Source organism: Leptidea sinapis, chromosome 21 (assembly GCF_905404315.1).
Source record: "Leptidea sinapis chromosome 21, ilLepSina1.1, whole genome shotgun sequence".
Classification (NCBI taxonomy): Eukaryota; Metazoa; Arthropoda; class Insecta; order Lepidoptera; family Pieridae; genus Leptidea; species Leptidea sinapis.
This window is the reverse complement of record NC_066285.1, coordinates 6,319,041-6,331,906: the sequence shown is the minus strand read 5'-3', so window position 1 is coordinate 6,331,906 and position 12,866 is coordinate 6,319,041. Positions and strand designations below refer to the sequence as shown.

At 37.3% G+C, this 12,866-nt stretch overlaps 1 protein-coding gene across 3 annotated transcripts in view; it reads right to left on the bottom strand.

Annotated features, from left to right (window-relative positions):
* LOC126970590 (transcriptional enhancer factor TEF-1) overlaps window positions 1-12,866 on the bottom strand; it is a 132,641-nt gene that overhangs the window by 7,886 nt on the left and 111,889 nt on the right. For 2 of the 3 annotated variants that reach the window (XM_050816588.1, XM_050816586.1), the window contains 5 exons: window positions 6,739-6,869; window positions 4,954-5,052; window positions 1,523-1,563; window positions 651-825; window positions 27-107 (listed from right to left, as the gene is read on the bottom strand). In XM_050816588.1, coding sequence (XP_050672545.1) covers window positions 27-107; window positions 651-825; window positions 1,523-1,563; window positions 4,954-5,052; window positions 6,739-6,869 — 527 coding nt within the window. The remainder of the gene's footprint in view (window positions 1-26; window positions 108-650; window positions 826-1,522; window positions 1,564-4,953; window positions 5,053-6,738; window positions 6,870-12,866) is intronic. The other variant, XM_050816587.1, reaches the window with a different exon arrangement.

Below are 12,866 nucleotides of genomic sequence, written 5' to 3'. Positions count from 1 at the left end.
GTTCATAAATTTGGCTATAAACGTACCTCTAGTAAGGGATCTGCGTAAGTGACTGAGCCTCCTATATGTACAAAGAGATGTTGCGCGGGCGACGTACTGGGTGGATACTGAAACAAAAAATCACCATTATATTACCACTAGCTGTATATTTTTGGGTTTTTCAAGTTTCCTGAGCGGCACTGCATTGTTATGGGCAGGGCGTATTAATTACCATCAGCTGAACGTCCTGCTCGTCTCGTCCCTTATTGTCATAAAATAATTTATATCAAAATCATTAAAAATATGAAGCTTTTTAAAAATTACCTCCACTGGCCTTAATACAATCCTCTAAATACTGAGACCACTTTTTAATTAATAATTATACCGTGTCGTAACGATTGACGAAAAAAATTGTGTAAAGTGTATAAGGCCAGTGTGAATGAAAGTGTTGGAAGGGGTAGACCTAGGCGGACGTTTCAAGATCAAATCAGGGACGTCTTGAAAAAAGGCCAGGTCAAGAGTACCCTAAACCGGAGAGCATGTATGAAAGGAATAATGAAAGTGGACGAAGCGAAACAAGTATGTAAGGATCGTAGCAAGTGGAAAGAAGTGGTCTCTGCCTACCCCTACGGGAAAGAGCCGTGATCTTATGTATGTATGTATGTAATTACCGTGTCTGGATCTCTGGGGTGTTCCACGAAGGCAGAGAACTCGACGAGGCGAAGTTTATGTGTGGCGATGGCGCGACCTTCCCATGGAGGAGGGGGGGCGACATCCGTGCCGCCCGGGACCACTCCACCTACTCCCGGGACGCCCTTGTAGCCCGCGCCGGGAAACGGCTTTACACTGAAAATATAACATTCCTTGTTAACGAGTTTTTTACTCCGGGACTCCTACAGATAAGGGTCATACAATCTACAATGACGGCAAAGACATATACAAACAGCGGTCGTAGATAAAATATATAGAAAAAATAAATGAAAAATGTAGAAATTTGCTCCCATAAAAATTTGACATAGTTTGGCCCAGTAGTTTTCATTTTATGAACATTTATATGAATATTTTTGTTTACGTGGATGATGAAGGAGTTTTCATTTAGAATGATTATATATTAACCCGTTACCTGTCATTCATGGCAAACAAATGTTGTTCACGATATTTCAGTGTCAAACAAGAACGTGAAATATGTATGTAACGTGAGGATCTGTATTGTTTAAGGCACGCGGAACCTTTCGCAGCATATCTATAGCTATTAAAAAACATTTGTATGTGCAACCTATTGATAGGTTTGAAGTCGGTGCCAAGCCAAATGTTATGGCAGGTACCTGCACTCGCCACGCGTGACTTTGAGCGGGATAGCTTCGTTTAGAACCAAATAACCCAAGCGGACAGGCACCGACTTAAAGCCTATCAATAGGTAGGACGTACAAATAATAGGTAAAATCTTTGACATTCATGTGCCATTTTGACCTAATTGAATAAATGATTTTTTTCTCTACTCTTTTAACTATGGTAGAATAAAATATTTAGTAATTTTACTTACTCTTGTGACGTACCAGCTTGTAGACCTGGCTGCCAGAATTGCTAGAACGAGATAACAATACAGTTAAAAACAGGTGAGACAAAACATATTGACAGCTATATTTGTTAAGACTAGCAACATCTAAACACAATTATTATGAAAGCAGCACATGTAGGTATCATGTTATAGTGTTGGCACATCAATTTTCGATATCGGTTAAATAAAAAAAAAATGAAAATTCTGTTACGTTGCCGATATTATTCACATGAACGTCGATTATTTAAAACAAGGCATTATTTAAAAAAAAATCCATAGTCACGGCAGGTCTATTTTATTAATTGCTATGGTTAGTTTCAAGAAAACATCTACCTATACACCTTAGATTGGTCTACGCTGCGCTCCAACTAGATACCGCACCGGCATTATATTGTAGTGTGATTTTGACACTCAATGGCATCTTTCAAAATTTTGTATCTTATATACGCTTGGTGTTATTTAACATTGAAATTAATAAAATACAAACTACTTACTGATGATACGAGGGGCGGTCAAAAAGTTCGCGGAATGGCGGGGTTGGCGGGGGTGAGGTCGCTCCTCCAGGTAGCCGCTACTTGAGTAACTCATAATTACTATATATGCCAATTTCTAGCCTAATTGGGTCATTAGCTTTCGAGTTACAAACGAGTGAACAAGTAAATCGGGAACAAACTAGCCACTATGGAGAAAATTGAACATCGCGCCGTCGTAAAGTTCCTCACCAAACAAGGAAAAACGCCTCAAACTATTTTGCAAGAGATGTTAGCTGTTTACGGAGACTCTGCTCCTGGTAAAACCATGATTTACAAATGGCACGGCCTTTTCAAGCAAGGAAGGGAGTCAATTGAAGATGATCCTCGACCTGGACGGCCCATTGAGGCCACTACGCCGGAAATCATTGAAAAAGTTGAAAAACTTGTATTGGAAGACGGAAGGTTGAAGAAGAAACAACTTGCAGCATCAGTTGGAGTATCAGAAACCACAATTTTAAATATTCTTCATCAACATCTTGGCATGAGTAAAGTGTGTTCAAGGTGGGTCCCGAGAATGCTCACGCCGCTGCAAAAACGTGAGCGCGTCAACTGTTCCCGCGAGTATTTGGACCGCTGTGGAGAAGTTAGGGAAGAAATTATGGCCCGAATTGTAACCGGTGATGAAACTTGGGTTCACCACTATGAGCCTGAGTCAAAGCAGGAGTCGATGCAGTGGCACAAAAAAGGCACACCACCCCCAAAAAAATTTAAAGTGTCGCAATCGGCCGGAAAGATCATGGCGACTATTTTTTGGGATACTGAAGGTATTCTTTTGATCGATTATAAAGAACGTGGTGTTTCTATAACGGGAGAGTACTACGCTTCCCTATTGGACCGATTAAAAGAAGCTATTAAAGAAAAAAGAAGAGGAAAACTGACAAAAGGTGTACTCCTTTTGCACGACAACGCGCCCGTTCACACGAGTCATGTTGCGACGGCTGCCATTCATCGATGCGGTTTTGAACAACTACGCCATCCACCCTACAGTCCAGACCTGGCCCCTAGCGATTTTTATTTATTCCCAAAGATGAAGAAAGAGCTGCGTGGAAAAAAATTTAGAGACGATGATGAAGTCAAGTCGGCGATTTCGGCGTATTTTGACGCCCAAGACAAAACCTATTTTTTCGACGGTATTAATAAGTTATATGCCAGATCCCAAAAATGTATTCGTGTTAAGGGGGAATATATTGAAAAGGAAAAATAACATAATGTATCATTTCATCTTTTTTCCCAGTCATTCCGCGAACTTTTTGACCTCCCCTCGTATGTGATCCTCGTGTCTTTCTTATTTCTTGAAGTATTATTAAAAAAAAAAATACGCAATGTTAGTTTCAATTATTAGCAAAGTTTAACAGAACATGTGGCACGTAAACGTCACACATTGTTCGAGACTGGCTCGAAAGGATTAGTTGCCTCACTTTGCGACGACGCCTGCGGTATCTAGTTGGAGCGCAGCGGAGACCAATCTTTAATCTAAGCAATACACATATAATTATTTGTCCAGACAGTCTAATCACCGCAGATCTTTAACCGACAGATGACTAGGGCTACAAACTTGAAATTTTGACAAAGGTCTTTTGAATGACGTAAGTGAGCCTAAGAAGGGATAATTGGATATTGCACCCATAAGGTTATAATATAAGGCATAAGGTCCTTTCAAAGTAAGATGTCCGAATTTTTTATACTTCTACTTAGAAATAAATGTAAACTTATAATGGCGTTTTACAATACATCTATTATCGCAAAGAGGATGAGTTAAGCGGTGAAAAATTATGTATACGAGCAGTTTTGATGAAATTAGCCACACGGCTACTAGCAAAGGCATAGTACCTGTGCTTTGCTGGTATATACGCCGTTATTTTAAAATTACCAAAAAATCTGGCTTTGGCGTTTACATTATTAAAATTATAATGAAAATAGCAAATAACTGGCAAATTTTAAATGATTATTATGTGCGTTCGTACAATTCACAATGCTATTTTTAAATCGCTAGGCAAACTTCACTTGCGTCCCCTGCCGTACTTCCCTCGCCCCGGGCTACCCTTTCCCCGCCTCCGATAGGATTTCTACATTGACACTTTCATTAACAAAGCAACACATAATATATTTTAAACAACATTTATGTTGTTATTAAGTATTATGTCCAGAAAAACAGAATCAGCACTAGAAGTTTCCAGTGCCTACATAAAAACTAAACTTCTACATAGTTCGAAACTTGTGCTATATGTACTGTACATTCGTCCCACGTTCATGCAAGTTCTCATATTCCTGGAAATCCTGAGCTGGCCACATCTCAGTGCATTTCCGATATGATCACAGCAATTAAGGTACAAATAAGGTGACAATATTTTATTCGCTCTATCAAATTGTGCACTCAATCTACTTCTATCCATCCACTCAATTTCCACCCTCGCTAGTTCTCTTATTGCCTTCTCTCCACTCGATTTCCACACTCACATCAACTCCCTAGTTCTCTTATTCCTGCAAATCTTGAGCTGGCCACTTCCAGTGCATTTCCGATATGATCACAGCAATAAAGTTACAAATAAGATGACAATATTTTATTCGCTCTATCCATCCACTTAATTTCCAATCAACAATTAAACTACCTCGATATTCTCTTTACAAACACTATCACTACATCTTGTGTAACTCAGGAGGACGATGTATTTCAAAATATATAATTTTAAAGATTTTAATCGCCATTATATAGTATCTTATCAATGTTCACTTTATGTAGGTTATTAAGTTAAAATCTAATTTAAGCCAATCGATGGTTTTAGTATCCTCAATTGCGTGCATGGCGGCATGCCTAGATGGAAGCAACACAGTTAAGGCTATTTTCGTGTGAGTAAATACAAAGGCATGCCTTGCAAAATGTACCGTGTGATGGTACGCCGGGTGAGGCAAACTGGCCACTATTTGAGCGCTAGATAGTGTGCTCATTGACTGCATCGCCTTCTCTTTCATCACACCACCGTCCTAGATTATTTATCACAATTTAAAATGTCTTGCTACATATTTAATTACTAATCATGGAAACTGTTTGATCTGATTTTGTTAAATTTTTCTACACTTCAAACTTAAGTCGATTTGACGTGAAGTTTTATCCAAGTAAGGTTTTTAATGCACAACTTATTATGGAACATAATTATTACTTGATGTCTCCATCTCAATAAGAACAGGAACTTTAAAAAAAGTGCAGGGTTTATATGCAAACATTCTTGATTTTACTGTAGTAATATCAACGACAAGGTGATCACTTAAATTTAGATGACCCATTCGTCACTAACCGGTCTAGCGCAAGTGAAACTCGCACATTAAGGGTTCAGTAGATTGTTCATTAATAACATATTTTTAAGACTTTTACATATTTAATGTTATATCAACTTTATTAACTCTATGTCAAAATTTCAATTTTCTTAACTATTTTGATTTAGTTGCAGAAGTTTCATTAAATACTGTCAGTATGTAAATCATCTTCAATGCAATAGTTAAAGTCATTGCACAAAAATTACTATCACATAATTATGGATATGCAAAGTTCTCTTAACTATAGTCGACTTTGAAAGGAGCATAAGTAATTAAAGTACCTATTGCGAGTAATATAGCAGAACCATAAAAATATAAAGAAAAGGTACTAGAAGTGATATAGCCTGTAGCCACATAAACAGTGCCCTTGAAAATGTCGCCTCGCAGGTGACTTATAGATCACAAGCGAATAAGTGATGATTTAAATTGGAACGGCGGACGTGAAATAAAGCTTAAATTTTCTACCACAATCTGCGACTATATTACATTCCTCCGGTAAACCATTTTCAACTAATTTGTTGTTTTTTAAATAAAATATATGGCGATCATTTTTCACTGTCAGATTTCAATATTCGTATTGCAGTCATTTTCAAATATCTGTATTCAGAATAGGATATGACATCACTTATTACCATATTTACTTAATACCATTCAAAAAGTATGCCTCAGTCCTGAGAAGAACGGGTGCAAGAAACTAGGGGTCTCTTTTTTTGGAGTAATTAATATAACAAACTCTACTTCTGTATTATGAGGCAAGGAACCTTCAGCAGATGAGTAGATGGATAAGACAATCAATGGACCTATTGTTTTAAGTAGCTGATGCCAATTTTAAAAAATGAACAATCTGTAGGACTGTCCTTTGATTCTACAACGTACACGGAAGTCTTTTCCATCATGTTTCTCAAACAAGTTAACCTTATATGAAAAAAGGCGAATTATTGCGAAACACCTACTCCTGGATATAACAAACATGATACACCAGCTACGAACATTATTTTTATTCGTTTAGTTTTAATCCACACAAAATATTCGCTGTTTCCGCGATTGTAAACTTGTGACACAGCATCAATGGACCCTGTGCGGCCAATTAAAATTGAAAGTTCATATTATCAAAACAATGTTCCTTTTGACCTCAATTTTTCTTTGTGCAATGACAGTTCCATTTTTATCTTTAATTAATTAATGTTATGACGTTTTGTGCAGCGGTTTAATGAATGATCAGTGTTTAATGACGAGTTTAGAATTAGCGTTTCTGCAACCGGATGACAAACAAACGAAATGACGGGTGGGGTACAGGTACAGAACCAGTGGAATTTTATATCACAGAATATAAAATAAATTTAAAATTCGGCTTACCACTTTAAGTTTAGCTTGAATTTCTCTTAGTTTCCGCCTGGCTAGTACTTGTATGTGTGACGAGACTTGTTTCCTTGTGCGCGTTTTGCCTGTTCTTAATTTTATATATCTTGCTATAAGTTCGTTTCTTCCTGAAATTAGAAATTCACAGATTAATAAGGTTCGCATTTCAAGACGAGAACGTTTCGTTGAGACCAATTGTCTTATAGTTTTTTTTTTAACCAAAATTGCACCTCTAAAATTATACTATTATTTACATGAGTCGAGGACTTGTCCAAGCACAGTACAGGGTGAAATCATCTTCGTGCTATTCCAAATCGAATAACACCTGGTTTATATATTTCCGAGACTGCTGAAAGAATTTCACCATAAAAGCACTTGTTGATACACCATTCGGCTCATTGGCTTTAAGTATAATTTTGAGTATGACGCAGTAGAGGTAGTTTTGGAGTAAGTAAATATATAGTAAAATTTGCAAGCTTTAAGGAAAATCAGTTTTTTCTAATCATCCTCGAATTATTTTTCTAGATTTTGGATTTTTAACTATGGGCTTTAACTTTTTCTACGACTTTATAAAACTTTTGTTAAAAATAACACATTGCTGAAATGGCAGAGCGGAGACACCTGGTACAGGCATTATTTGCCTAAAAGGGATAGAAGGAAGTCTTCAATGTATACAAAATCAAGTGAGACTTCGATTAATGCAAAACGCCCCGTAAAATTAATATAAACATTAGAGAGGTAAAGGTGTAAACAATGCAATTAATTAAGTCAATAAAGTTTTAATGTGGACATCGAGCATCGGGAGAGTGGTTCAGGCCAAAGTAAATTGAAATCTCATTGAATTCGGGGAATGTGACGCTACCGAGAGACGGTTGGCGCGAATTTAATTAACCCTTGCCGACTCGTTGAGGCGAACGAGTGTGTATACCTAGTTTTATATGTACTCGTATACGCTCGTTAAATTTCATAGAGCACGAATTATATTACAGGCTTCATTGGCTCGCTTTTGTATATTTAACTTTTTGCTCTTTTGAATTTTGTTTTATGTTTATGTGAATAATTTTAACAGTGCTCTATTTTTCTGTGTTCTGTGACATTAATCATTATCATCATTTCAGCCGGAAGACGTATACTGCTGGACAAAGGCCTGCCCCAAAGATCGCCATGGCATTCGATCCTGTTGGGGCCTACTAACACTACGCCATCCTATACGTGGTCGCCAGTAAACTCCTTCACTGCCATTACGGCCATCTGTCCGTCGAGCTATGTGCCCCGCCCCCTGCCACTTTAGTTTCGCAACCATCTGGGGTGTTTCGGTGATTTTGGTTCTCCTCCGGATCTCCTGATTTCTGATTCGATCTCGCAGGGAAACTCAGAGCATAGCCCTCTCTATTGTCCTCTGAGCTACAATCAGTTTTCTCTTCAGGCCCATAGTTAGCGACCACGTCTACGTTTCGTATTTAATCACTGGCACTCATCTTCCAATGCGGCAGTGAACAGCTTCGGCGATCTAATATTTGTAAAAGTAATAGTAGCCAGCAAATATTTGGGCGGAGGTCGAAAAGATGTGGAAGGAAGAAAAAGAAAATATCTAATGGAAGGATCGAGTGTGATCGATTGGTAAGAGATCATCACCGTACATTCTCTTACTTGACCTGCCTCTGTTAATATTTTTATCACTGCATATGATATGATATTCGTAATACAACAAACATTTAAATCTTGTCTCGTTTGCCTAGTATTTTTACTAGCTACGGCGCCCTTCAGACCGAAACATAATAATGCTTAGAGGTTACTGCTTCACGGCAGAAATTGGCCGCATAATCTAGCCGGCATTCTGTGCAAAGGAGCTTCACACTGGTAAAAATGCCTGGGGATATTATTTAAATATTCCGATGGGACACAACCATTTCCACATTTATGTGTATGCGTGTTGCATTTACGTACAAGTGAAACGCTCGTAAATACTGTAAGAAGAGTAGTTACAATTCCGAAAATACTATGATGTAAATCTATCAGAAATAAAGGCGAAAGGACGCCGAAAGTTACATTAACAAACTTTGAATACTTCAAAGTGAGAGCATTCCTGAGATTGCTGCGAAATTATGGCACTGTTTATTAAAATTCGTCGTTAAAATTAAAAAAAATACACCGCCTTACAAATAGTAATCAATAAATGTTCAATGCGGGTGTTATCGGAGACGAATGCGAATCCAGTTTTACCCAGTGCCTTCACCCGAAACGTCGCGGGGTTTCCGAAAATAGTTCAGTGCAGCATCAAGTTAGAACGTTTCTATTGCGCTGAGAATAGAAAAACAAGAGATCATTATTTATTAGTTCGTTAGATGGTTAATTTGGTCGAGTGCCAGCGGCTCGGCCACTCTCGCCGACATCTCTCGCGACAAATTGTGCGTGCAAGTATATTCAGCTCATTATGCGAATATACAATATTTTCATAGACCATTTTTTAGCAGTGGGAGGCTCCTTTGCACAGGATGTCGGCTAGATTATGGGCACCACAACGGCGCCTATTTCTGCCGTAATGCAGTATTGTGTAAGCATTTCGGTGTTTCGGTTTGAAGGGCGCCGTAGAGACTTGACAACTTATGTCTCAAGGTGACGAGCGCAGTTGTAGTGCCACTCAGAATTTTTTTCAAGAATCCTGAGCGGCACTGCATCGTAATGGGCAGGGCGTGTCAATTACCATCAGCTGAACGCTCTGTTCGTTTCGTCCCTTATTTTCATTAAAAAAAAACAAGGTGACTAATGCCAATATTTTATGAATGAGCTTCAGTTGTGTGGCGTTGTTTTGTAATGTTCGGTGTTCGCGCCAGGTATAAATTATTCTGCAGCAGGGAAGTTATCGAGGATCCATCAGAAACACATTAACGTCGTATCCATCGCTGGCCTTTTAAAAGCTTTATTCGCTATGTAAATGTATTTGAGCATGTGAGCTCGGTGGAGGTATGTGATAAGATTCGTGCCTAATGTTATTAGTACAAGTTCAAGCAAGTTTGTTAGAACTTGCTTGCCTGTTGTTACTCTCTAGGAGTCCCCATCCTGTGAGCCTCTTGCCCGATTTCCTCCTCTTATATGCAAAAAAAGTAGATTGTCCAATTTGGCAAAAAAGGAATAAACAAACAGATTAGTAGATCATGTAATGGTATGTGATCATCGCCATGTATGCGCTCTTGCGGTAAGATAAATGCCCCCTTAATCCGTAATTTTTTCTTGTCACTTTCTTATTAATTGTACATAAATGAGACAACAAAACAATTGATCACGAATCACTTATTGAGACGTCTTCTGAAAATTAAAATACGGACTTGTGACGAGTTGAGTGACGCTACAAATCAGGTCGGAAAACTCTTAGGCTATTTATAACCTAGGTCCTAAATAATCATTGAGAGCAAAATTTAAAGAAATTAATTAAAATATTAACATCTTGGCTGTTCCTTCTGAATATATTCTTGATAATGTTATGTATGTACATAGGCACATAAGTGAATTTGCTAGAAACTGTAATAACAATAATGTTAACACCGGGACAGACATAAACTTAAATGCCTATTACTCGGCTAAGTACAGTTAGAAAGTTTTACAACAAGATCCCAGAAAATGTTCAAAACAAAAGAATTACGTTATTCAAAAGAATTGTTAAAAAAACGTTTGTGTGGCAAAGGTTACTATAACATAAATGACTTTCTGAATGATGATACCACAGATTAGGAAAGGAGATATAACTTTGTAAACATATTTTTTTTATTAAAATAAAGCCCGCTGAGTTTGTTGCGCCCGTTCTTCCCAAGTCTGAGGCATTCTTTTTGGAATGGGTGGTAGTTTAAGAACGTTCTTACTTATAAGATGCCTATCTTTCGCTTTCGTCTAAAGGAGAAAAAACTAACTACACCCAATATAATCTTAATTAATGGTTCATTAAATTTGTAGAACTCAAGTATTATGTTATAAAATAATAATCGGATATAAAGTATAATAAATAGACATGTTATTGAAACTGATACCTGTCAACTCTTAAACTAGAATACAATATTGTAAAAACGAGTCAAACTTGATGGTGTACAATTATAATTAACCATCGGTCCAGTTGAGCACATTGCAGCTGTATAAACCGGTGCTATATTGATAATAAGAAAGATGGATAATTTTTTGTACTGTTCTTTAAATTGGAATTCAATTTTTTACGAGTTCAAACACGAGGCTAGTTTATTTGTTAAGAAAAAATTGTTCTTTGTTTCCATCGCGTGATCCTACTAGACTTCGAGTACGCCACATTAGAACCACTTTGTACTAAAAAAAACTGTCATGCTATGTGTGTAAAAATAATTAATAAATTACCAAAAGAAATAAGAGAGGAGACAGTTTAAATTTAAATTATTAACACTATTAAAAAAATATTGTTTTTACTCAATAAACGAATATTATCCAAACGAAGTGGTAACTGGCACCAATACTATTTTTAATATTATATTTTTTTGTGATTATTTTAATTACATTATCTTTTAACATTTCATTAATTATTGTATATTGTAGGGTATTTTAGGTATAGCTTTACGTTGGCCTAATGAATGTAGATGATAGTATGAACATGGTCTTTGTTTGAGGCTCTTTCACGCCTAAACCACTAATTGTATCGACATGAAACTAAACATTCGATGCGAAATTTATCCTAGATGGTTTATGCCTTATTTTTCGAATTCTAATATTCCTTCATTAATTTATTTAATTTTAAAATTCGTCCAGCGAAGCGGGCGGGAACGGCTAGTAATATTATAAAACGAAACCACTAAAATATTTGTATGTCTGTCAAGACGAAACATGTGTACTCTTAAATCTGTAACAAATTTACTTGTGAATGTTTCTGGCAAATAAAGAACTTTGATTTTGTCACGAATGATATTATTTAATTTTAAGCGATGGCTCCGAGTTCGGCGTTGGAGCAGAATTCACGCTGACCCAAACTGAAGATATGCGAGTGTAATCGTCGCGGCAAGGGTTGAGTTGAGACGGCACTGAGGAGGATTTCTCGGGAGACAATCGGGAGTTACGGAGGCCGGGAGGGCGCTAAACAACGGGCGCAGGAACCCGCCCCTTCTTTATATTTTCTTACTGCGTTCGCCGACTGGCGGCTCGCCGGGCCCCTTACACGCTCGCTCACTCACTAATTGCGCATTCTTCGCATAGTTTAGCCCTCCCGAGAACCCCTCGGCAACCCCCGCCCGGACCACGTGAAGCCGTGCGCCATAAACTTTCATCAGGATATTGAGCGGTTTTGAATGTCTTAACTCGGGAAAGTGCCAGCGGCGGCGCCGACAGTGCACGCTTTGTAAGCAAACTGCTTCCAACAACTAGCCACAACATTTCGCCGCTAAATTACCGTTCGACTACAACAACTCCCGACTCCATTCATACACGGTAACGATATATTTCCTGAACTATCCTAACTGTAGCTCCTTACTTGCAGCTCTATTTCATCCTTTATGAACTCTTGCTTCAGGAATTTACTTGGCATTTAGTTTACTCTTGTCAAACTACTTTTTATTTATATGGATGTATATAATATTTGTATTAAAGTCAATAATTAGAGCAAGATTGGCAAAATTATACCTACCAGACAATTCGTTTATTATTTTATATTGGTTAAAATTTTTCCTTGTTGATACTATAAAACCTGTCTGGAAATTGTCAGTTTTACAGTGAATCATAATAAATTTTTATCTGATAATTTTAAATAATAAACTACGCGAACTACTTCCCCTGTACATACTACTATCCTGTTTAAATAGACTCAATATTATTAAAAACATTGTATACTTAAGTAAAGTTATGTATATAAAACAAGTAGGTACGTCCTGTTTGCGTATATGTAGTCTTAAGTTTAGATATCTTTTTATGTACACATAATTTAAAGTTTCTATAGCAAAAAAATATTTTATTCGAAAGTGCCACTTTTGGCTTGTATTAACAAACGTTTTCAATGGAAGAAGAGCCTTATGTATCACGGTAGTAATTATTATTATTAAGATTATGAATCAAAGTTTGTATTTGTATAAGTGTCTGTTTTTTCTCTAGTCAGGTGTTTCTTGATAACAGCGTTAATTATAAAA